The sequence below is a fragment of the Aythya ferina genome (assembly GCF_964211825.1).
Source record: "Aythya ferina genome assembly, chromosome: 3".
In the NCBI taxonomy this organism is placed as follows: Eukaryota; Metazoa; Chordata; class Aves; order Anseriformes; family Anatidae; genus Aythya; species Aythya ferina.
The window spans coordinates 5,023,588-5,048,879 of record NC_140298.1 but is presented as its reverse complement, the minus strand read 5'-3'; the positions used below and the strand labels follow the sequence as shown (position 1 = coordinate 5,048,879).

Here is a 25,292-nt window from a genome sequence, read left to right as displayed (position 1 = left end):
GCCTAGATTAGATTATTTTTTTAAAGGCAAGATTAAAATAAACAGTATTTGTGGTTTAATTATTTGAATGACTAAGAAGCTCCAGCTTTATTTTAACTTCACAGAGGACTGGGAGATGTTTTTAATGATATGTTTGACTCGCATAGAATCTTTCATCCAGGGATCTCAAACTGCTTTTCAAATAATTAATTAATCCTTGTACCTTTCCATGAGACAGTTTTATCTCTGACATTACTGATGGGTAAACAAAGGCACAAAGACGTCAAGGCACAAGCTGCTTTCCAAATATTAATTAATTAATCCTCACACCACTCTGTGAGACTGTTACTGTCTCTGGTATTACCAATGGGTAAACTAAGGCACAAATATGCAAGCAACTCGCCTGAGGCCGTGCAGGTGAGTCAGTAGCAGAGCTGAGAATAGCATATGACCGGTCGAAGCCTTGGCTAATTGTTTCTAGCAAGTGCTACACCGTGCTTCTGACAACAGACCCTGCAAGCCCCTGCGTGAAGCACAGCTGAAAGCAACTGGGTTTCTGAAAATATCCCTCCTTTCTGTCTCCACCCACTGGAGGCTGCCTTTGCCCACGTTTGCCTGCAGCTCCTTTTCAGCTCGTAATGACCGGTGGAAGCCCACGTTGCTGTGATGACAAGCGGTTGTTGGGAAGTACCTGGGGAGTTTTGAGCTCCTCCAGTGATGGGGGCTGTGCAAACGCTTTGCCCTGCGGCTGGGGGCCCCAGGAGAGCAGCACACAGGTTTGCTGGTGTTTGCCCCTGTACCGGCCCCGTGTGGCACCCTGGGGCCAGGAATGCCCCAGGCTCGGCCACGGCCCCTCAGCAGCCAAGAACACCTTGCGTCCTGGCACGGGCTGTCAGCTCGGGCTTCAGCAGGTATTTAGCCCACGGAGCAAGAGCTCTGTGTCCTCTCCATGAGGAAGAGGAAAAGCACTCTCTGCCCTCAGGAAAGGGCTCTCCTTCCCAGCCAGCCGCAGCAATTTTCCATGCAGGCACCTGAACCCTCACCATGCTCACATCCCAGCTGAGCTATTTCAAACATGGGCTTGGCCTCATCAAATGCAGTCTCATTTCCACATGAAAGCGCTGGAGGAATACGAAGCCAGCTCATCTGTATTGATAAGAATTTGGCATTACTTTCCCCAAGTTATCTAAGCTTTCTGTGTACATTAATCACAATGCACAAACTAGGAGCTGGGGGGATGCATCTTCCCAGCTGGCTTTCCCTGGGCTCGGGCAGTAATCCGCCTCTGTTTCTTTTTGCGTGTGTTTTTGTTGTTGTTGTTTTTTTCTAAACTTCCTTTTTCCAGTTCCACTCCACTGGAGCCTGATTGCTCCCTCCCCTCTGCAATTTGGATGCCTCATTCTTCTTGCTCCAGCTCTGATGCAAGCGCTGCGCTGCCGTGCTTGCCAAACCTGGCATGAGTACCCACTGCTAGTCTAGACACCAGTCTAACTGTAGCGCTAATGCTAGGGTTTAACAGACTGATCTCGGCGTTTGTCATAGCTCTGCCCACGGTCATCGCTTTGATCTTTATCCTTGAAAACCACAGCCATTGACAAAGGTAAAATGAATTTCTGTCTTTGAAAGACTTTGATGGCATTCCCGTGTTTTGTTTCTTTTTTTTTGTTTCTTTTTTTTTTTCTTCTCTTATTTGCTCTTCCAGCTGAACTTCATCATAACGCTTTTGATTACAGCTGCAACTCCAGGACTGGCTACAGTTGTTCTTTCTTTCTTTCTTTCTGCCGTACAGCCATTTAAAAATCTAAGGGGGAAATCCTGGGACACTTCTGAGACAAACTGCCAGTGAGTGTAATGTAAACTTTAATGGGAGTCAGTAACTGAGGGCCCTCAGGATTTGTCATCTTGAATAGGGCCAAGTGCCAAAAGCAGGAGAGAAGGAGAACTATTTGATATTAGATTTCTAGTTCGAAATCTGCACTCTGCCAAGTACTATTATTTGCCTCCATGTAGTACCTAGAGGTTGAGCTGAGACAAGGGCCTTCTATTAGACGTTGTATAGACACGTTGTAAGAGATTGCCTCTGCCTGGAGGTGTTTATAATTTAAATAAACATGATGAGCAAATCGAGTGTTACTAGCTCCATCTTCTAGATGGGGAAGTGAAGGAAAGGAGCGTACATACCTCGTCCAAGGTCACACAGGGGACCTGAATTCATTGGAGAGCTCCAGGTATGACAGCTGGTGATAATGTCCCCTTTGCCAATGAGCTCTTTGGCTCCAGAAGCAATGGCTGGGCTCTCACCATGCAGCTAGAGGTGCCTCTCGTTTGCAAGGATTTATGACACTTTTCCCTGCTTGGAGTTGCAGGATTTGGCTCACTGCGGGGGAATGCTACACAAACTTCCCAGCAGCTCAGCCACCACTAGAGAAAAAGCTGCTTCTGAGCCAATTTTTTATTTCTTTTTGTAATGCTGTAAAAGCCAATTGTGAGATGCCTCATCCCTTTGAATTTACTGTAGGAAACAAGCTACGTGAGGAACCTTCAGCAAGGTACTTCCACCAACCTTCATGTAGGAGCAGTGATGAACTTCAGTGAAGCCAGACGAGGTGGTCCTTCCATGGGGCCTGAGATAAGAGCAGGAGTTCACAGAGCTTGGGTTTAATATCATGCACAATGTAAAAGTAAATAAATTCAATAGGGAAGGCTTTGATTACAGGATATACACAGCGCGTTATTTGCAGATCTGTAAAAATCTTCCAAGGGCTGTGAGTGAAATCCAGGTTTGTTGCAGTCAATGGGATTTTTGCCACAGACGGCTGTGGGGCCAAGTTCCCCCTAAACACTTGCACATCCTTTCCCTGTTTTCTAGCACACAGGTGATGCCAATGGGACTCAGCAGCAGCTGGAGTGGAGGGCAGTGAATTATAGCAGCACGGGGAGGAGAACTCCAGAGGAGTGAGTGATGCTAGCAACTATGAAAGCCCTGACAGAGGTATCACACAGCCCATCCAGAACAGCCTTCAGTGTAGCCAGTCCATAGCTAGGAGAAGTTGTTTGTCAAAAATGGGTTTTGTTCAACACACAAATAAATCTGCCTTCAAAACTGCAGCTGGAAGTTTTCCTGTTCTGATATACATGTATAAATATCACATAAACACATACACATAGCTGGCAAATAAAAATGTTGTATGTAGGTAAAGTGTGTACGTTTTAGATAGCAAAATGCATATATTTTATGCATATAGTCATGTAGCTATATATTCCCAACATCCATAAAAATGTATTTTCCTGTTTTTTCCAGCCACTTCACCAACTGATTCACAGATGCCAAATGTTGACACAATATGTTAAAGAGCAATGTTGACAGTTTTCCATGGACAGTTTTCTGTAGTCTCGAAGAAGCTCTACTCCACATTTCTTCTGAGATTCAAAGGAATTTGATTAACATTTTGCTGTTGCCCATTTCTGACTATCCTGATTTCAGCCGGGACTGGAAGAGCACTTGATGAGTATGTCTCTTTTGTTATTTACAGCCTTGTCAAAACGATGAAGTAGCAGGAATCTCCTCAGAGAGCAATGTATCACAGCATTTTTCAAGATGATTTCCAAATCAAAGATGACTTCCAAGGAGCAGCAAGGGTGTAATCCTGGAGCCAATCAAGCCAATGGCAAAAATCCCACTTTTTGCATGATATTCTTAATGAAGCCTCTGAAATTTTGGAGCTTCATATATTATGGCTAAAAGATCCTGTCCAAACTCAGCATCTGTGAGCCTTACAGAGGCATGACCCCAAAAAGAAGTGATGAAAAATGTCCATTTTAAAAACAAATATCCCTGTTTATAATGAGACCAAGGGGAAAATGGAGAATTCAGTACTTAATACTGACACCTGCCACTTGCAAAATCTCTGCACTGCTAGAAACAAATATTAGTGAGAGTTTGGAAACTTTCAGTCACTCATTTTTTCCTCCTTCACTTCCATTTTGCTCTCTGGTACGCCTGCCCAGTAACATCATGGACATTGCTGAAATGTCATGATGAACTTTGTTCGTGTACTAGTTCCAGGTGAGATGGCCTTGGGAGTAGCTATAATTCTTAATAAAACAAAACAAAAGAAGTATTTGCCAACATTTCTGGATATAGTCATTATTTCCCAGGCACAGAGACTCATCAGAGCACCCATAAATATCACTGTCATTGAAATCTGATTTCCAAGTTCTTTCCTGCAAATGCCCACCGGCTGTGAAAACGCAGCTGAGTTTTGGCTGCTGGGTTATAAACTCCTTCTGGGCTGTGCTTGGTGTCTGGCACAGCGGCCAGGGGTCTCTGCCAGTGCAATGGGGTGCTACAAGCATCATAAACGGCCAGGTTGATTTTTACTCTTCCTTGAGCAACTGAAAGAAACCGGGCTAGATAGAGTCTTGGTCCCAACAAATACAGAAGTTCTGACATTGTCATATAAGGAAAATCCAGTTTCTTAGAGAAAACCTCAGACAAAATAGCCATCCTAAGATATTTGTTGATTTATGCTATATAGATGCAAACAAAACCAATGTACCTTACAATAAATGGGTTACTGAGCGTTACCAGAGCATTTCCACATCTGATTTCTAGCTGGTAGGCTTGGTGGTTTTTTTTCTGTTGGTGCACGTCGGTGAACGAGAACTTATTTTCCAATTGAATGAAAAATTTTGCCTCCCACAATATTCAGAAACCATTGAAAGGTTTAGAGCTCTCAATAGGAAAAAGCTAAGAACGGCAGTTCAATTATTTTCTGAGAGATTTCTTCAGTATTGCACTCCCCCATCACCTCAAAGCTACAGAGAAGTAACATATTAACCGAAATAACAAAATTAATCCATGTCATCAGCAGTTTTCATGGGGGAGAGGAGTAGTCCCTGGTTATTTTCCCCATTTACTACTTATGCTTAAATCTGGTTTTAATCCAGCTCTGACCTCCGTCAGTGGCTGCTCTGCAGCATCCCGAAGCCACACGGGGCTGGACTCGGAGCTGAACTCAGACTCCAAGCAGGCCATTGCAACTCAACGCCGTGTATTAATGACAGTAATAGCAATATCCTTAGAGCCTACTGGAACCTACTGAAAGCCAAAATTAGCTCAGCTGAGCTGGAAAGGCCTCCACCGATCCTCTTAGCAAGGTCTGTGAACACAGGGAGCAGGACGCGGTGCGGGCAGATGCCAGCTGGGCTGACACAGGAGAAAGCCCGCAGGGTGTGCAGCAGTGATCGGGGCTCAGCATGCTGGGGTAGAGGAAAGCAAGCACGGCTGAATGGCACCGTTTATGTCCCGAAGGAGAGCCCAAGTGCCAGCCAGCGCCAGGAGATAAGGAGAGCCCCTCAGAAGGGCACAAAGGTAGCACTGATGAGCAGTGCTTGGCTCGGCTCCCACAGGGGTCGCAGCTGGATCCCCTATTAGCTTTCCTCAACACAGCGTTATTGAGATTATGCTGAGCTACTCGGTGGTAATGCCCCCCTCCCACGGACCTTTCACGAGAAAACAGAAGTATTTGACATTCCAGGCATAAGCAAAGACAGTCGAAGGCACTGCTGTCTACTATAAGCTGGAGAATTTGGCTACAAGTGTACAGAGTCCAGCAAAGCACGTGGCAGGGTTACTCTGTGAGTAAACTGATGCACGAGCCTGCAGGATCTGCCTAAGCAGAAGCAGGACTGAAACCTGGGTCTGCGGTGGTGTGTCCTGGGCTCGGCTGTGAGAGCCTCCACTGGAAATAGTGCATACCTCCGCTGGCATAAATGTGTCCACTCTGAAATTTAAAACATTGCCTATATTACGACAAGGGGAAATTCTTAGTTATTACCATTTCTCATCATCCTCGTGGAGCTGAAGTCCCACACAGAAGCCTGGTTCATCACACAAGGAAACCTCTAGCGTGGCGTTGTTGTCGTTCTTGTTCAGCTCTGTTTGTTTTCCAGTTCCCATCCAATCGGCTCCAATGAATCGAGGTGGGAGGAGGTAAAGCAATTGGAATGGGCAATTTTTAAGGCTGCGCTGAGCATAAGGTAAGAAAATATCATAAATTTTATTTCATGCCTTCTTGCCAATTGTTAGAAATGTGCAGTCCATATGAATTCATATAACAAGGAGGGAATGTTGGGAAAACCAATAAAGATTTTGTGGTCTTAACTATAATGAATGTAGTTTGATATAGAGTCTGTTTTTCACTGCATGGCAAAATGAATCATAAAATACTGGACCTTGAAACTCCTGCATTTTTTAACAATAGCCTGGGGACAGTTTACAGTGTAATGAATTGTAATTAACCCACCTTCAAAATCTTTTATGAGTATTTTGCCAATTAGCTTTGCATGCTTGCTAATGACTCATGGCCAGCGCATGTCTTTACAGAGCAGGCTTTTACAGCACACGCTAGCCTGTTAAGTCAGCAGAAGTATGCAGGACGGTGAGGTATACACAGGTAAGGCCCAGCCAGTCCTAGCAACGTGCATATTTCAACATTCAAAGAGCTTTTGCTGCTCTCTCAGACCCAAAATAACTGTAATAATGTATAGCAACGTCAAAAGGCTTTGGTTTCCAAAGGATTGCGAGGAATGCAAAGGGCTCAAGTCCTGACATCTGTTGTTACTTAGTACTAACATATATAATGCTGCTAATTGCTGAGCCATCTTTGTTTTCCTTACTTAGCACTAGGGTTAGAATTATTTTATTTTTGTGGTTCATGGCTTCCTGCCACTTGCAACACAAAGTCCACTCTAAAGAAAATAAAACAACTACCAGGCTGCCTACTAACAGTGTGGAGGGCTGGGGTTGTTTCTTCCCCCTCTTTGGCTTTTTTTTTTTTTTTTTTTTTTTTTTAATTCAAGGGGAATAAGTGGAGACGTGCCCCAGACAGGACGAGCGGAGCTGGGACCTGAGCAGCATCACAGCAAGCAGCTGTGTGAGCCAGTATCCTGTCTGCTGGTGTAGCCAGGAGGAGATGCGGAAGGAGGAAACTCAAGGAGGAGGTACGGCGTGATCCTTCCCCAGCTGTACCCTCCTTGCTTCAGGCAATCCGTGGTTTATGGACTTCCCAAAGCAGAGGCTGCCTCCAGACCAGTGTGTTTTAATAGCCACCCATGGACCTATCCTCCTCAAATTTTTTTGATCCCTTTCTCAAGCCATTTATAACTTTTGGCCTCCGCAACATCCTGTGGCAACGAGTTCCACAATTTAATTATGCTTTGCATGAAAAAGTACTTCCTCGTGTTGGTTTAAACCTTCTTGCGTGAATGCTGTGTCAGGTCCCCTTACGAGAAGCAGTGGACAACCATTTCCTATTTGCCTTTTTCTATATGTCATTCACAATCTGACAGACCTTCACTGTACTGCCTGCTTCTATCACTCCTTTCCACCCTGAAGACTCCTCATCTAGTTAGTTTCTTGTCTTTATGGAAGCTGTTTCCTACCTCTCCTCATCCAGAATGCTTTCGTTTCTGTGTTTTCTAGTTCAGTTCAACCCTTCTGGACTTAGATGACCAGAAAACACACTACCATTGCCGTACAGTTTCACTGAGGACTGCTATGATGACGTTTTCCGTTTTGTTCCTTCCTGCTTCTTTGCCAGCTAGTTCTTAACATGATGGTTGCCTCTCCTGATGGACTTTACATGATGTTTACACAGGACTCCAAGCTCTCTTTGCTAAATGTTGAACTGAGGTCTCCTCCACGTTGAAGTACAGTTAGGGTGAGTTTTCTGCATGTGCTCTGCTTTTGTTGACACTGCACTACATCAGTCATTTTATTGCCCAGTCACTCAGGATCATGAACTCTTTCGGCAGTGCTTTGTGGCCAGATTTAGTTTTACAATGCTGAATAATTTGCATCGTCTGCAAAATTTCTCATCTCACTATTCATCCTTTTTACCAGGCTATTTATGAATACGTCTGAACACTGTCAAATTAGTATTGCAACGACCTCAGTTCTAAGTAATGCACAAAACCTTTCTCTTGTACAGAGAGATGTGGCAGATGTCCTAGCATGAAGCCCTGAGGGGACCCAGTTGTATCCTCCAACAATTGTGAACAGAGCTTCATACCCATCTTCCAGAAAGACATCTTTTAACCTGTTATTACTCTGGGAAATAACTTTATTTTCCCATCCTTTATCACGGAGCCTCGATGCAGATAGTTTTTAGGCATTTGTGTTTATTGGTATGACTCTCTTAACTCCTCCAAGCATGTTATCAATATTGAGTGGGTAAGCTGGAGAAATCTCTGATAAGAAGTCCCATCTGTTGTGTCAAGTATTTCATTCCATAGCCAGGGATACGTCATTTGTCGGCCTATTATTTTTAATAACTATCAGATCATCTTTCCCTGATGATCGTAGTTTCACTGTAAACCATGCCAACCATCAAACAGAAGGACCTCAGATTAGAAAGACTTCCCTCTGCCCGCGCTCTTCTTCATGCTTCATGAATGGAGGAGGAGGAGATGTCAGAGCCCAACAGTATTTTCCTTTGAGCAGTGATTCCCAGAGCTTTGGTGTAGGCTGGAAGCAGAAATACAAAGACTTTGGTTGAGCTGTCGGGTTCCTCCAACCCCATAGCCAGGAAGGTGCCCAGCCTCGTCCCAGAATCATGCAAAACAGCTGATGTTGAGCAAAAACTGAACCAGCATCTTTGGGTAGTCAGGAGTTTGACACTGTACTTACTTAAGTTGGGATGATATAAGCTTAAAAATCATGCAAGAAAACCCAGGCTGATGCTTGCTCTGTAATCTGATCCGTCAGCCAACATTCAGCCTTGTATCCGGGCCCTCTCCTACCTTGAGCTATGTTGTGTTTGATTATCATTGTACGCTTTTCAATGTAGTAGTAATTCAAAAAACTCCACCTGAGACTTTCAGAAGTGATCATCACTGGCCTAGATGGGCTACTGAGAGTTTAAGGCAAATCTTCATGTTTTGGAGAACTGTTCATGCATGTCATACATTTATATCCTGGGCAGCTTTTTTACCACATAGAAGTCAAAGGCTTTCCATTATCAATATTTCCTAAAAAATGAAAATGTCACCATACACTTAGTCCAGTAGATTAAATCCACAGAATATTTTTGAGTTAATTAACTGAATTTAAGATAATGCAAGTTATGTACCCTTGAGTACAAGTTGAGTACAGTGCTTGGTGGCGCTTTTTTATTTCCACATCCAAAGACTTCTAGTTTTCAAATCTAGGGAATGATGTCCCTTCAAAATTTTGAATTTATTTTGTTTTCATTTATATCAGCAGAGGTGACCGATCTGGTCACACACATCTGAAATATTTTGCATCTTGGATCTCTGAAAAGCTGAACTCATCCTGATCTGCTTACACAGATCAGCTGAAAAGAGATTTTTTTCTCTTTACTGTACCGCAGTATAGATCCATTTCTCCTGGAAGATCAGCTCTCACAGCAGTGTGAAACCAGTTAGCATCAGCGAGCCATTTCCTCGTTTCACAAAGTAGTGCCACTTCTCTGTTGTCCCAGATCATTCTCACTCCCCCGTCAGCCAGCTGTCCAAGTGGTTTAGCAGGAAGGGCCAAACTTGTGAACTTAACCCAGACTTAACTTGTGCCTCATCCTCGAAAGCTGTGCATCTGCGAGGCGTCCCTGGAGGGCTGTGACTCAGCTCTCCCCAGCTCTGTTGTGGTGCCGGACCTGTCACACCAAGTCATCATGAGGTGCTGAGCGTTGCCCCTCTGGGGTTGTTCTGCACACCGCTTTCCTCCTGGAAAACCTGTTTGCTGGCCATGCAGGTAACCCAGTGCAGAAAATTGTATCATAACCATGGGAGCCTGGTACTTGGAGCAAACCGGGAAGAGGAGCCAACACCTCCTGCATGAATTGTAAAATTCCATGAATCTTAAGGGTTGAGCAGCATGTTTGGACCAAAACTTTTTTCCAAAGAAAAACTTCAACTTAAATATATTTCAAAATTCCACTGATCATGCCATGCTGACCTGATTTGCAAATTTCAACCTTTTTTTTCTTTTTTTTTCTTTTTTTTTTCCTCTTGTTAATTCAGTGGGAGCTTTGCCTGTTCTGTGCAGGACTGGACCATCTGTATATGTCCAAGTAATGGCAAAATATTTGTTCTGTCCTAAATAAGCTCAATATGTCTACAAACTACAGGGATTTTCAATCCTGCTATTTCTACAAAGTATGGACTTTGCTTCACTGGGGGCCTAATCCTGAATCAGTTTACTCAGTGGGAATGGTGGCATTAAACTAAATGAGAGCACAATCAGACCATGCATTATTTTAGCCAAGCTAACATGCCACAAAAAAATGTGTAGAATCATTTATTTAAAAAAAAAAAAAAAAAGAGAGAGAGAGAGAGAAATTAAACATATGGTTAGATAATTACTGGGAATCACTGAACACCTACACAGGATAGTTGCAAGCATGGAAATACTCATACACATATTTGAAGTTATACCACAGATTCCTTGGGTGGGTTTCTTTGCCTTGCTATTTTATGTCTGGACAAATAATTTGGATTGCGATTGCTCAGGTAATGTAATCTGAAATCATGTTGCCTGTGTAGCAAACAGAAGTGAAAAGAGAGAACATTTCATTCCTGTCTAACACGAAGCAAAGTTCACAGCTGCAGCGTTTCATTCCAAGCAACACCATTGCCTGTAATGCAGCAAAGCACGGCGGAGGGGGCACTGAAATTATTTTTCTTCTGCCAGAGCTAAAGCATGACTTTTCTTTTGGGTGGGGGAACTTCTTATCAGCTCCAGAGCATAAAAGCGAGCAGTGTTCCCATGCTGCGATAGAAATTGCACTTTGTGTAACTCCAACAAACTGCCTGCCACGCTTGTGCCATTATTTTTGTGCACAGTGGCACAGACAGGGAGTGTGAATGTGGTAGCAGGGGATGGGAGGTGTGGAGGTGCAAAGGACTCTCAGACTGGCCAGGTAAATCTCAGCAGCTCCGTTCTGCTACTGTGTGTTTTCTTCATCAGTTGCAGGGCAGTGATCTGAGGACCAAACCAAGCAAGAAGCAACAAAGGTGGGCTAATGCCTATGTCCTACAGAAACTCTTGAGACAGATGAAACCTTGCCACTGAATAACGTCTATCTTCTTTCTCTTCGCTAGCACTTAGCCTCTAAAATTTGGTGGAAATTTCAAAAGCTGGAAGTGGCCATTGCATCCTTGAGTAAAATGCTGTCCCTTTTACAACCAGCCAATTCATGCATTTGTGTGTGAATTCCCCAGTCCCCAACACAGGGCACATTTCTGCCCTTTTCCTCTCTCCTCAGAGCAACCTTCAGTCCCCGCCCGCTCCCCACATCAAGCACAGGCGGGTCAGAAATCAGTCCTGGTAGGAACACATTTTAGTGAGTGCACAGCTCATATTTACACACAAGAAAGAGCTTTGCTGCACCAGGCACTTTGATGTCATCTACGCCTGAGCTCTCTAAAACATATCCTATCTGAGTAGCTCTGAGCTAACCTGGAAGCTTGAATGCAATGTGAACAAACACAGATAGCAATTTCTCCCCTCCGATTTCCCCAAAAGCATTTCATTTCTTTGTGGTTACCTGCATTATATTGGTCTAAGTATTCGCTTTGTAGGCAGAAACATATATATAATCCCTATTTTTTTCCTGATAAGTAGTTCTTCTGATGTTCTTTTCCAAACCTATAGACATCTGCTAAGAGCCCCCAGGCATGATTCCTCTTGGGCTATTGCTGCTTGAGCAAGGAAAGATTCACAGCAGTAGAGTATCTTCAGGTTCCCTAAACACCTAAAATTTAGTATGGTTTCTCTCTCTCTCTCTCTTTTTTTTTTTTTAATAATAAATAAATAAAATTTTGTCACCTAAGAAAGCCCTACAAATTTTAAACCTCCCTACATTAAAACAGAGCCATCTTCCTGTGAAGACAATACAAAAACCCTGCAGACAGGGCCAGTTGTTAGTTTTGCTTGAGCGCAGACCTCCATACCCCTGCCAGCCTCCCTGGCTTGCTGATAGAAATGCCTCTTTCTCATGAGCCAACCCGAAGCTTCAAATGAGAGAGACAATGAGAATTTGGCACATTACCCTGCAAAGGGTGATCCCAACACAACCCGGCTGCTGCTTGGCACGCGTCTCCGGCTTCAGTAAAGAGACTGCTGTGTCAGTAAGTTCAGGCCCATTTTCCCCCATATGAGCTTTTCTAGCAAGCTCCATCTTAAATGAGAAAATTGTTCGTGCTCGCTCTCACCACTCGTTAGGAAACCTTTCTCTAATTTCTCTAATTTCTAAATCCATCCACAGCAGTTTGTATTACCGTTTTCATACCAGAGCATCCCTTTGCCTGAAGAGTTCTTCAGCTTCCTTATTTATTTTTTTTTTAACACATTTATAGACAGAAATCTCAGCCATTGATTTTCTCAGCTAATCCCTCATGGTGTCCTTACCCATAGCAGGCCCTCCTGTCCTTGCCAACCTTGGTAGCACACTTTGGCATTTGCTTCAGCCTCAGCTCATTTCTTGTTGCTTGGTGAGCACAGAGGGGCACCACGTTGAGCCGTGTTGAAGCCAAGCTCTTGTGTGTGCCCACTGTGCTGCCACTGTCTCGTCTCTCCCTTTGGATTGCATTTCCCTTTTCATGGCTACGGCATAGTTGTGGCTCAGAGTCACCCTGTGATTACAGGACACCGAAGTCTTCTTCCTCCCCGAGCAGCTCTAAGTGCACAGCTCGTTACAGACTGTTTTCTCACTAACAATACCCAGCTCTGGTGATTTGCATTAGCTACGGCTCTGGGCTTCCTCCTCTGGAAGAGCCAGGGCTTTGCCATTGACACCAAGTGAAGAACCAGCTCTCAGTACTCGATGTGTTGAGGGGAAAGACAAAAGTAATGAAATAAAGACAGCCAGAGCTGCATCGCAGCCTAATGCGTTATAGCACTACCAACCAACACAGGGACTTCTCCTGCCAGCTTGGAAACCAGATACAAGTAGAGTGCTTCTATTTTAGCATTAAAATGGAAACAGGTGGGAAGGACGGATGGAATTTATCAAGCCAAAGAAAAACTTTTTTTTTTTTTTTTTTTTTAATCTGAATGGAATGGAAATGATAATCCTGCAGTGTCGCTGTGGCGCTGCAGTATCGGCCTTCCCCTTGCTCGGCCTTTGGCAGTCAGGATTCAGTTGCAGTGAGGCTGCAGCGTTGCAGTTTACTTCCTCACCCAATCTAGCTCTCTCCTAGCGCTGCCCCTCTGTGAGTTATTACACTGCCTGGCACAGCCAGAGGATGTGACTGAAGAGAAGAGTTGAGTTTTGCAATGATTTTTTATAGATGGCTAATTGAAAAATATGAATAAAAATGAGGTGCTGGATATTTCATTGCTTAGAGGGTGCAACGTCTCTGGTTGGTCGGGTACGTAATAAAATGGACTACCAGGTAATGCAGTTATCTAGATTATTATTGATATTATATTATCTTTATTGCCTTTTTAAAACTATTTGCAGTAAACGGCCCTGAGTCTGAAATTATTTTAAAGCACGAAAATATTTAGTGATCCAGCTACTGAAAGGTCTGTGATAGACTTTTGCGTCCGTGTGAAATGCCACGGAAATCAAATGGCTCGGGCTAACTGCGCGCACTCGGAGCAGCAGACAGCCTGTAACACAAGCAGGATCCGTACCAGTGACGTGTCCCGTGTGCCCATCTCGCAGGGCACAAAGAAATAGTTGCTCCTTTCCTTAAGCTGCATACAGGTGACTTCTTTATATTTTTAGTTGGAAGGAAAAACACTTTTCTGCTATGTTAAGGTTCGGAAGTGGAGTCCTTTTATGTTATTATTATAGTTACTTTTTTTTTTTTTTTTTTTTTTACAGTTTTATGCTTCTTTGTACTTCTTGGTTTGAGACGGAACCAGAAGTCCAAACAACAAAGTGTTTGCAAAAGTCCTGATGGTCAGGAGATCACTGAACTCCTTCAAACCAAGAGAGATGAAAAGCTTACAAGAAAAGTTGCTCTCCAGAGGCTTTCAGCCCAGTTACGAGGAACCGAGGCAGGCTGAATACACTCAGGGCGATGAATGGAGGGAGGAAACATTCAGGTACCTTTCAAATACGCAACCAAACAATCTGAGGTTTCCCTGTCACATGCCTAGACGCATGTTTCAAAAGGGTATAAAATAAAAGAAAGAAAAATACGCTGTCTGGGAATTCTTACCCCGTGACTGTTGCGCAGCCAAAAAGCTGGGTAATTCTCTTCAACTGAATAAACATCGGGGGGAGTCTGAGAGTAATTTGGCTCCAGAGCAAATATTGTTACCGAATTCTTTGCACCTGCAGTGGTCAGGGAGATGATAATACACCCTCTCCATGTCCTCCTATCCCACGCTTTGGAGCACAGCCACGCAGTGTCTCACGTCTGCTGCAGTGTACATGTTTGTGAGGGCAGGACTTCAGGCAAGCCCCTGCTGGTGGGGCTGCAGTACGATCCACAGCCCAGCCCCTAACACCCGCTCTTGTCTTGGCCCCCAGCAAACCCAACACCCCGACACGACTCAAGAGCAGCAAGGCAGCTGCACTGCCCCTGCTGCGGCCGATTCTCAGCCGGTGCTGTGCCGGCTTTGCACCATGCTGCCCAGCTGGGGTTTGTCGCGGCGTTACTCACTAAGCAGGGTCAAAAATAATAATGAAGAGGTTAAGGGCTTTGGCTGCCACAGCTTCTGCTACCATTCTACCAGCCTAGGCACAGATACCAAGGAAAAACACACACTTAACTGGTGCAGTATGGCTTGCCAGAGGCTAGGTTGTATTACAGCGGTGTGTGTCCTTGGTGCCCTGCCTGACACAGCAAGATGCATGCCACTAGTGAGGGAGCACCCCCAGCGCCGCTGTGACCTCAGCCTGCACCTAGCAGAGGCACACTGGGGATGGGGTGGGCAGTGCTGGCACCGCAGAGTCCATAGCAGCAGGAGAAGCCAGGAAATAGGGAAAAAGGCTCCATTCTGCTGGGCCAGCAAGGCTGGGGACACAAGAAGGTGAACTGACACCCCTTCCACTGCACAGGGAGACCAGGAAGGCATCTGGACCTCTACAAGGGGTGCCATTTGATTTTCTGGACTGTTTCTTAGGAAACACAGGTGCCACAGGACCTCAGTGCCTTGTCTATAAAATGGAGAGCATTCCTGTGCCCCTGTCTTGTCGCACTGGTGTGCGGCTTAGTGCATCCATCCACCGAGGAGCAGCTGAGGGATCGAGCCACCAAATGCCACCAAGGCAGAGAAACACTCACACCATCATCGTGTGGGCTTCGCACAGCTGGGCTGAAGGTGAAATGAAGGAATTTGGTGTCAGACTCTCTACTCCGGTCACCAATAGCCTCCTTCAGCAGGGATTTGAGGACAAAGCAAATGGAAAGGATAAAGGAGAAATGAGATGGGGTTTCTCCTGTTCCTACCTTAGACACACTGCGGGATAATGGCTTACACAGCAAGGGATCAGCTTTGTGTGTGTGCGTGAGCTGGAGTCCATCAGCACCGTGGCTGCTCAGGTGAGGGAGCTTCAAGACAAATCAGGAATAGAGGATACACTTAATATTTGTAGCATTTTAAAATGTTCCCACTGTAAAACCACTTTTTCACTGGAAGACTCTTAGACAGCTATTTATAAAGAGTTCTTGTACCGTATTTGGAGATTAAATTCAGTCCTAAGTCATAAGGTATTGGTTTTACGTTATTCTTCCCATATATTCGACTGTATTTCCCTTAATACTTAGTAACTGCTGTGTTTTTTTCTTGTGGAGGGAACTTTTCGAGTTAGTTGCATTTATCAAAAGGACAGGAAAAAAGTGGGTACAGTCAATGTTCTAGTAAAATACTTTTGTCCTCAGAACACCATCATTTGCCATGCAGCATAGCAGTGCCATAAAATTCAGCCACTTAGTCTCATACATAGTCTTGCAGTTTGCATGTAAAACAACTGCCTCTTGGCTATACCCCTGGCCCATAAAACCGCACATCAGCCACTGCTGTGGGTTTCCCAGGAAAAAAGTGCACGCACACATAGTTGAACAAAAAAAAAAAAAGTGTACACACACATGCTTGAACGAGGTAGTACTGAGTTATCATCATTGACTCACTGTCCCCAAGCTCCATCCCACTAAAAAATGAGTGTTTTATATCCATGGGGAGTTTCATAGTAAGAGAAACTCGCTACGTGGGATACTTAATGCATTAAAAGACATTCTGTTTTGGAAGAGCTACGCGTGCATGCACATGCACAGGCATATGCCTTTATCTTCTAGACCAAGGGTCTTGTGGGCATGCCTAGTCCGTGTTTTTGATAAGTAAAATAAATCGGACTCCTTCATGTCTGCATCAATAAGCAGGTTTAAGAACAGGTGACAACAAAGCAGCTTGGACTCTCACTGGGAAATAAATGCTAGGTAAAGAGAGAGTTGCACCTCAATGTGAAGACAGTCATCAGATTATTAGGAAGGAGGACAAAAAGAGGAGATGATGATGATGAGTTACAGAGCCCAAATTCAAAGGAGTTTATGCCAATTTTTGGTAGCTAAGTAGCTGTAAAGACTACCAAGTATTTTCTTAAGATTACTAAACATATTAGCTGATAATTGTTAATATCTGTCCATGAAAATTAACCCCGTACAACAGAGCAATTTAATCACTGCAAATCCATGTTGGCAGAAAAAGAGCTCTGGTTTTTGTATCACTTGGCTGAGCTAAGTAAATGAAAACACGGGAGATTTGGTTGATCCTCCACAAAGCTTTTGGGACATGATGTGATCAGAGAGGAACAGGACAGTCTTGTGATTAGTTCTGAATGGAGAGAGTCCCGTGCACTAAACTGGGCTTATGAACTATGCTACTTCCAAGCCTGGTTGTGGCACGTATTTGCTGTGGTGGGCAGCGAAGCCCCATGAGATGAGACTAATCCCCTTGGCCTATTTTTGTCCATTTGGACATGGAGAAGAGGCTCTGGCAACGTAGGCATGCAGTGCCTCCAGCAATACATAAATAAACAGTTCAGGAATGAACCTGAACAAACCCTGATGGTTTTTTGCTCAAATGAGGGTGATGTGGAAAGCTCTTACCCAAACCCCATGCATCACAACACATTTCGCTCCTCTCACCACGCTGGCAGACCCAGTCAGCCCAGTAATCTTATCCACCCTGCTAAACCCAACCATTAATTTCTGCTGAAGACGTACTCCCACAGAGGCACAGAGGAAATATGCTCAAAGCGTCCCAAGCCAGCATCGTGCCATTGCCCTAAAGGAGCAGCCCCATTAGCAGAGCCCCTGCTATATTCAACCCAGACTTCCTAACAGTATCACATCATAAAACCATCATGCATCTGGCCCAGATTTAAGGCACAGTTGGCAGTATTTGATACAAGAAAGAAACCAAGGACTGAATTAGTATCCCATGAGGTTGTTTTTTTTCAAGTCACAGATGAAGTGCAGAGCCATGTGGAGAAGTCCTCCATACGCCTACTAACCCTTCCCAAACGAAAGAAGGGCTGTCTAGGTTTTATATTCTTTGAAAATACCACTTCATTACCGCCCCTTTACTTGTTGCCAGGAGAGGTTAACAAAATTACTGAGGGATGAAACATACTTGAAACATTCTTTCTGGATCATCAAACAGGATTAGCGTATGGATTACACTCGGCGGTGCAGCACACCTGAAGGAGACGGGGCTGGGGGGACTGCACGCTCCCCCGTCCGTCTCCTGTGTTAACAAGGACACAGCGCAGTGCACGGGGTGTGTGCATGCACGCGTGGCTTGTTGGCTACCAGCTGGAGCCTTTGGAGGGGAAGGAGAGGCAGAAACCAACCAAACCAAAGTGCTTGCTGCCCAGGGCTGCCTGAACCACGCTGCACTTCGCTGCTCCTGACACGGAGTCTCGCTTTTGGCAGAGGCTTGGCCAGTGCTAGTCTGGCCGTGCCATGAGCGTGGTGCATGCAGCTAGAAATCCCCGACGCACACCCGAAGGGACTTGCCTCGCTGCCGGCACGCCAGGTAAGGAGGCAGGCCAGGTGAGCGCCACACGCTCTGGGGAAGCTCGTCTCTCCAGGCCTTACCTCCTCACCAGCAAAGTCCGCGCTCCTTTGCAGCCTACTGACGTGCCAACCTTCAGCAGTGAGTAGCTTGCCCTGCCTTCTCCTAGCTAGTGTGGTGTTTCCAGCTCCTCACCAGCTAAACACTCTTCCTACTGATCTTTTTTTAACCCATCAATAAACTGCATGGATTATCCAGAGCTTGCACAGTTCATGTGGCACAGGATGCCATCGGTCTTTGCTCTGCCAGTGGCCCAGGCAGGCACAGCTGCCTCATTTATTCTTACCAGTGTTTTGGGGTGGTAATTTTTTTTTTCTGAATTTTCTTGTCACTTTTCACTAATGGGTTACAAAAATAAAGCTTTGCACATATCTGTGCTTAAGAAGAACAATCTTTCATGTAAAACACATTTTATAACATCACATAGATCAGAATCCAAAGCTGCTGCTGCAGAACGAGATGTCACGGAGGGTTTCTTCTTTTGGGTCAGTATTTCTGGTAGGCACCTGAAAACCAAGCCAGCAGAAGCAAGAGCCTGCACTGTGTTCAGTCAGCACTATTCCCTGTGTGCTGAGGCATATTTGGGTTTGGAGCAGGGAGTTTGTAAATTCAGCACAGGAGAAAAAAAAATGATTTTCACAAAGGTGGCCCACACGACTTAGCAAGGGGTGGTTCCACCCTCAGCAGCATCACCTCAACCAGCGGCTGGACTTTTCAAGTTGAACAGCACATCCACCAGCCATTGCTTTGAGATATGTATGGGGGAGAAATACCTGCCAGCTGCAGCGATTTTTGTCTGTAGACGTTCATTTGTGAGTGGAACTGGGCTGCTCCAGCTGCAAGGACCCCGTGCAGCCTCTGTCCTTCATACCAAACGCCCACCTCTCCATGGGGATGTGCGACACGGAGAGGAGGAAACAGCAAAACAAATGCAGCCGGTGTCACACCGTCCTCTTCAGGATAGGGATTGTCTTTCATATGCACGTATACAGCGCCCAGCATCAAAAAGATCCCAAACCATGCTCCGAGTCCTGAGACTGCACTGTAATAGCAATTACTTGATTTCAGAGGTTTAATTCAGGTGCAACAGCCATCCAGTGCTGCCAGACGAGCTATTGCAAATTGCTGCTGTCCACTGAGACAAGACGAATGTTGATTAATCTACAGCATTTTTTACTGTCTTGTGTTTTTTTAATATCTCATTTCTGATCTCTACCTAGTGGCCTAGCAAGTTCCCTTGCTGGTTAGAGTTATTTAGACCGCCCTAGCAGCCCAAAGCATTTATGGTCAGTGTAATTTAAATCTCTTTGTTATAGTCTTAGGAATCTCCTGAAAATAGAAAGTAAAACTAATGGGAAACACAAATGTTTTATAGATTATATGCATGTCTTTAAGAGGTAGTAGCCAGCTAAGCAGAAGGTAGGGGAAAAAAGCAGAGATCAAAATCTAGGTCAGAACAAATGCTGGGCAAGAGCCCATGCTGTCAAGTCCCAGGCCTCCCTCAAGAGAAAGAATGAAAAGAATATTTTTTTATTTTTTTTTTTAAAGGCAGAATGACGGTCTTTTCAAACATCCTATGTTCGTAAAAAAAGACATTTCAGAAATGCCATTGCTCCATCCGTTTCTAGGGCAACCCCTGTTACCACTAATTTTACAGGTGCTTCGTCGCCTGTGCTGCAGAGCAAAGTCCGCAAACCGCAGCCCAGGCAGCTCCGTCTGGATGTGAGGAAAATCTTCCCTTCCACCCTCAACCATCGTGATCAGTACCAAGCTACACGCACGGAGCAGCGGCGGCCAGGCACCAGCACCCCCCTTTGCCGTGCCTGCTGCTGCCCAGGGCTGGGAGCTCCCCGGAGTGCCAGCGCTGGCCTTGCAGGTGAGAGGACGGCAGCCGCGGCCGCTTCAGACTGGGGTTGATGCTTGGCTGAAGTCACGTCCTTAGGCTACACTTCTCAAATGTGGCAGCGTAATTTTAAAAGCCTCACTTTGAGAAGTAACTTAAGCACTTCAATGGTAAGTCTGAGTGGCTTACAGTGAGATTTACACCCCAACTGCCTTCGGTTCCCCTTGACGTGGCTCCAGCCACTTCACTTGTCCCACTGAGCTACGGGATCGCTGCCTCTCGCCCCATGGTGGGTTTTCACTTCATGCCTAAATCCCTGGCCCCTCTGGGTGCCAGCATGTTCGAGGTAAGAGCTGCCCTTTTTATTGTGGGGCTGATGCTGCGATCCTTATGGAGCTCCCTTAGCTCGAGAATGATTTGGCACCAAGACGGTGGGCTGCTCTGCCTTGGCTTTCGAAAGCAGAGTGGGATATGTGACCTGACACAAAATACCAGCATTTATGAGAGGAACTGGCCACAGTGTGAGCATAAGAACATACCAACGTCGTAGCTCCCCACCCTTTGATCTTGGTGCTTTAATGATTAATTAGTGCTAAAGTACTGGAAAAATACCTCACTGGAGGCAGTTTAAGCTTCTCTTTGTATAGATAAAAACTGTGATTCACATAAAAGGATAACCCGGAAATGCAAGACAGAGAGGGTGAGATTAAAGCACAAGCCTCTGTTCACATGCAGATGTTTGCCCAACAGGACAAATTGGAGAATCTGTTGGGCTTTAGGGAGCGTTTCCATGAAACTGCCTACATTTTCCATCACATTGCAAGGAAGGCTGACTGTCAGTGCAGAGGGAAATTTGTCCCTTAGAAAGGTGCGTATGTGTTTGAGGAGATTTGAGCTTTAAAGAAACATCACATCCTATGGCAGTTTGCAGAAAAGTAATCCTTGCCTCCAGCGTTTGAAAAGAAGCCATTTCCCCCTTCTGCTGTCGCAGCTGCGTGTGTAAATGTTTCCAAATATGCTTCGGGCTCTAAGTCCCACTACCACCAGTGCTCAATATGAAGCATAACGTGGGAGGGAAAGCTTTTTCTTGCTCAATCCTGCAGAGTTTATGCATACCACACCAAAAAATCTGGTGCTGACCTTTTCAGAGGCAATGCACCCAGTTATACCACTGCTCTCCCCCTTCTTGTCTGGCTGACTGTGTACCCCTCTGGGTGCAAACATTCAGGGATGCAGAAGAGGCCAAGACCAGGCAATCTAACCAGCAATGGTTTATGTGCCTCCCCAGCCAAAAAAACAGGCAATGTGGAGAGTCCGTGACCCAAAGCTGACCACAGTGTGTCTTCTTTTAACAAGCTGTGGCTCATATCCCACCGGCAAAGGGCTTGGTACAGGGCTGTGCCTCCAGGCTGGTCTTCCACTGCTGGCTGCTAGTGTGAGCAGTCACAGCTTCCCGGGGAGGAGCCGTGTGCGTGGCCAAACAGACAGGGAGACCCTTCTGAAATGGAATAATACACGGCTCTTTACCTGAGTCCAGCTCAGCCCTGAAAACACCTGGTTTATGGCACATCTGTAACAGCACACGTGGAGACTGCTGCTCGCAAAGCGCTACAAAGCAAGAGGCGTTGACATTTTTCATGGAAAAAAAAAAAATCAGGAAAGGTTTGTTTGGGTCTTCTAAATTGACAATTTTAAATGAAATGTTTGACTTGGACTCTATAGCAGTGAAGTGCTTTTGTGAAAGATGCCGTGCCACCACGTGCAGTTCGGACGCTGCCCCGCCACCCCCCGTGAGCAGCCGGGCTGTGGGGCTCAGGGTTGGCACCGTGCGTCTTGGCACCCAAAGCCCAGCAGTGCAGAAGGACCAGGAGCACAAGGCAGCGGAGCTGTAGTGCCATTCGGTTTGCTGGTGCACAACGAAATGCTGGGACACTTCCTGGGAATATTTTCTCCCTTTACATAATCTGTTCCATAAACACATCGCTGTAGCACAGTTGTGGTCTTCTGGGGAAGAAAACAAACGCTGACTTTCTCACAGGACAGACATTCCAGTTTTCGGTTCCCATTTGCCAGTGATTTTAGGATTCATTTCTCCATATATTCGATGTTTCCATCCATAGCAAGGGTGTGGGATAACCCTTAATTGATTCGCTTTGAGATCATCACATCAAAGCTGCCCTTGAAGTACAGATCATTAGCGTTGTATTGGCAGAAAGTAGATTTTAATATTAACTAGCAGAGCTACTGGAAGTGCTCTTGGTGGAACCTGAAAGGCAGAAGAATTGGCCAGGCTTTGTGTTCATTACGAAAAATTGAAGCTGAGCACAGGTCCAGTAAAAGGGCAGGCAGCTAAGCCTCGGAGGTGAATCACAGCCCATGGTTAGGTAGCCCAGGGGCAAGGCCAAATGCATTATTATACACCCGCGTCACATGAAACAGGAAAATTGTTTTATGGTTTTGACATCCAAAACCACTTGGCTTTAGATGAATTCCACACAACCCCCAAATTGAATCGAAATCTGAGGTAGGAATACAGAATTCATAGCCTGTGTAATGACAGATCTCTGCTCCCAGAGCTTTGATCCTGTCCTGGGTAAGCTGAAGGGAAAGGTTGGTATAAATAGCGTTAGCTAGAAGAGAAGAACTCCAGCGAGGAGGATTTCTGAGCACGCAATGTCAGTTGTGTTACGGGGTTTGGAGAGCAAGGATCCCGTCCTCCCCCAGAGCAGGACATGTACCTGGGCAGGGCAGAAACCCAAGGCCACTGATCTCAGTCAAGCAGGGTCCTCGCCTGCACCCCAAACTGCCACTCCTCGGGCATGGCAGACACCAGGCTGTCTGCTCAGCCACAGGCATAGGGGATAAGGCAGCATGCATGCATCTGCTTGCAGATATCTGTCTTTGTCCCTACTCCTTTTCTTCTCCTCCCTCAGTTCTACCTTGGTCCCAAGACTTTGTCCCGCCAACCTGTCAAAAAACAAATTTCAGCTTGAATGATGAAAATATCAGCATTTGCTAAAGACGTGTGAAAGATGCCTGAAAAGTCTGGAAATAGGCACCCGAAGATCCTTATGTACACAGCAGCAGCAGCTATAGCTCGCAAAATTGGATGAGATGTGCAGGCTGGAAAATGCAATGCACTGCAAGGCGAGCAAAGCAAGCAAGTCCAGGAGCGGATACAGGGAGACACAGAGTTACAGGCAACATCAGCTGGGCAAGGACCTCTGTCATTCACCTCCAGGAGCAGCGGCCACCTCCAAGCCTGGTTAACGCTCTATGGAAGCAGAAGGTGCCCGTGCAGACTGCACAGTTTGCTCACCTTGCCCCACCAGCTCAGGGCTGCTTGTGGTCATCAGGAAGACCCCGAGCGCGGCTCCACTTCCAGCTGCCCCCCAGCACAAGGAGCCTCCCGGCCCTTTGGCATAGAGGCGGCCAGCATCAGCCCCCGTGCTCAGCGTCTCTGCCGCAAGGCCGCCCAGCCCCAGCTCCTCCTGGTAGCTCCATCTGGGTGGGATCTGAACCTGGGGTCCGGGGGGAAACTTGAAGTCTGGTGAATGCCTCATCCTGCTGGATTTCAAAGAGGACAGCTCTGCAGGGCTGGGAGTCGATGCTGAAAACAGGTCGCTGCTAATAAAACACAAATGCTTTGCCCTAAAATAGTGAGCAGTGCTTACAGAACTGGAGTGAACAGAGACAACACTTCTTAATTCAGCTCTCAGTGCTGTTTACCCCTTAGGATATCCCAACAATGTTTCCTTCCAGGGGTAACGACAAGGAGATATCCACACATCTGCCTGGCTTGCGAGGATGTCAGGAGAAAAGCTCCCAACAAAGAGCCGTACCTTACCTCACACCCTAAATGCAGAAAGCCTCGGGGTATTGGCATACCTTTGTGAGGAGCAAATTCCTAAGTCGAGGGCTCTCTGCACAGGAACACCCTATCCTCCAGCACCGGCACATTTAATCCCCAGCCCCATCAGGCAGCACTTCCCACCACCCACAGGTCCGGGGTGATGGAGCGATCCCGTTAGCTCCTCGTGCCAGCGAAGCTCAGCCCCAGAGCAGCGCAGCGAGATTCAAGGAGCTCCAGGTGCGCCTGTGACACGCGGGCAAATTTTGCAGCCCTGCAGTTCCCCAAATCTGTCTCTCAAAGGCAAAAAAAGGAAAAAAAAAAAAAAAGTGATTGCGTGGTTAGCACATCCAAGGAGCACTCTGACACCTCTGACTGTAAGCCTGGGACCACTCACTATTTCACTATTTTTCTTTTCTGGACTTAAGACCTTGAGGTCTCTTCCAACCTAGAAAATTCTGTGATTCTGTGTGTTAATAAACCGGGATCTGCCGGTATTGTCACAAATCCAAACTCTGGTCCTTTAGCTCAGTTTTGCAGTTCTGGTGTCTATGTCTATGTGTCCTTGTGTGCTTCCTTGACGTGAATTTATTTGAATAGTTCCTTTTCTTGTGCTGGTTATCTTCAAGAGATTTATCAGAACAATCCAGGCTGGTTCTGTAAATGAATATTAGTAAGGCACGATAGCCGTTCTGCTGTATTTGGATGGGGTTGGTATCCATATTCATTTATTTTTTTAGGCTCAATCCAAAATGAAAGGCAACTCCTGCCCTATTTCAGAGGGATAGAGGAGTAAAATAGAAAAATAATTCCAGAAGCAGACGTGGACCCAAACCTGCACTGCAGAACCAGGGCTCATTTTTTTCTGGTGGGGGACTCTGGAGTGTCCAAAAACTACGGAAGGAAAGAAACCCAAACCCACTGAGACCGAAACCAGCTCCTGGGTGGACCCAAGGTGGTGTGGCCGCTGCAGGCACCTCCTCGCCAGCACCACACCTCAGTGTGTCGGAGAGCTCAGCAGCAACCCGCCAGAAGCTGTGATGGGCAACCCAAAAGTCCAAAAGGCAGGAGGAGAACCAGACGTCGGCGGGGAGGAGCGCTCTCCCTTTGGGTTGCCGCAGGCGGACAGGTTCGGTGACTGTTTCATTTGCTTTTCCCTGGCCCCCGCGTGCCAGGTGCTGCCCCTCCTAACCCTCATCTGTCCCCGCGGTGGAGCACCCCATCCTGCCTTCCTGCACAACTGCGCGAGCAGCTTCTGCACTTTCACGCCGATCAAGAGAAGAAAGACGCTCCCATGGCCGCGGGGAAGGATTAGAGGCTGGTATCTGAGTCCTATTTCGGGCTACGCTGTTGGGCAAATCATTTAAACTTTCCATACTTCCTTGTGTAGAAACTTTACATTTGGAGAGGAGGAAATCAGCGCACTTCCTTCCCCCTTTGAATTATGTGTCAATTCTTTGTGAGCTGCAAAGGGATGGAAAGCCCACACAAACACGCCTGCAGATGCTTTTCTCGGGATTCTATAGCCAGAGGGTCCCATTGACATGCAAATGCCAGGCCCT

The 25,292-nt window shown here is 46.0% G+C and overlaps 1 protein-coding gene and 1 long non-coding RNA gene across 5 annotated transcripts in view; one reads left to right on the top strand and one right to left on the bottom strand.

The window, feature by feature from the left end:
- Nucleotides 1-25,292, bottom strand: part of BMP2 (bone morphogenetic protein 2) — a 78,773-nt gene that overhangs the window by 11,132 nt on the left and 42,349 nt on the right. The window contains exon 4 of one of the 4 annotated variants that reach the window (XM_084513704.1): nucleotides 8,314-8,509. The exons of the other annotated variants lie outside the window; for them this stretch is intronic. Coding sequence (XP_084369830.1) covers nucleotides 8,455-8,509 — 55 coding nt within the window. The 3' untranslated portion in view covers nucleotides 8,314-8,454. Of the gene's footprint in view, nucleotides 1-8,313; nucleotides 8,510-25,292 lie in introns of those variants that run through there. 4 annotated transcript variants of the gene reach the window in all.
- Nucleotides 3,354-8,227, top strand: LOC311433974. Its single transcript, XR_014691158.1, has 3 exons — nucleotides 3,354-5,139; nucleotides 5,935-6,021; nucleotides 6,844-8,227. It is a non-coding gene; the product is annotated as an uncharacterized lncRNA (long non-coding RNA).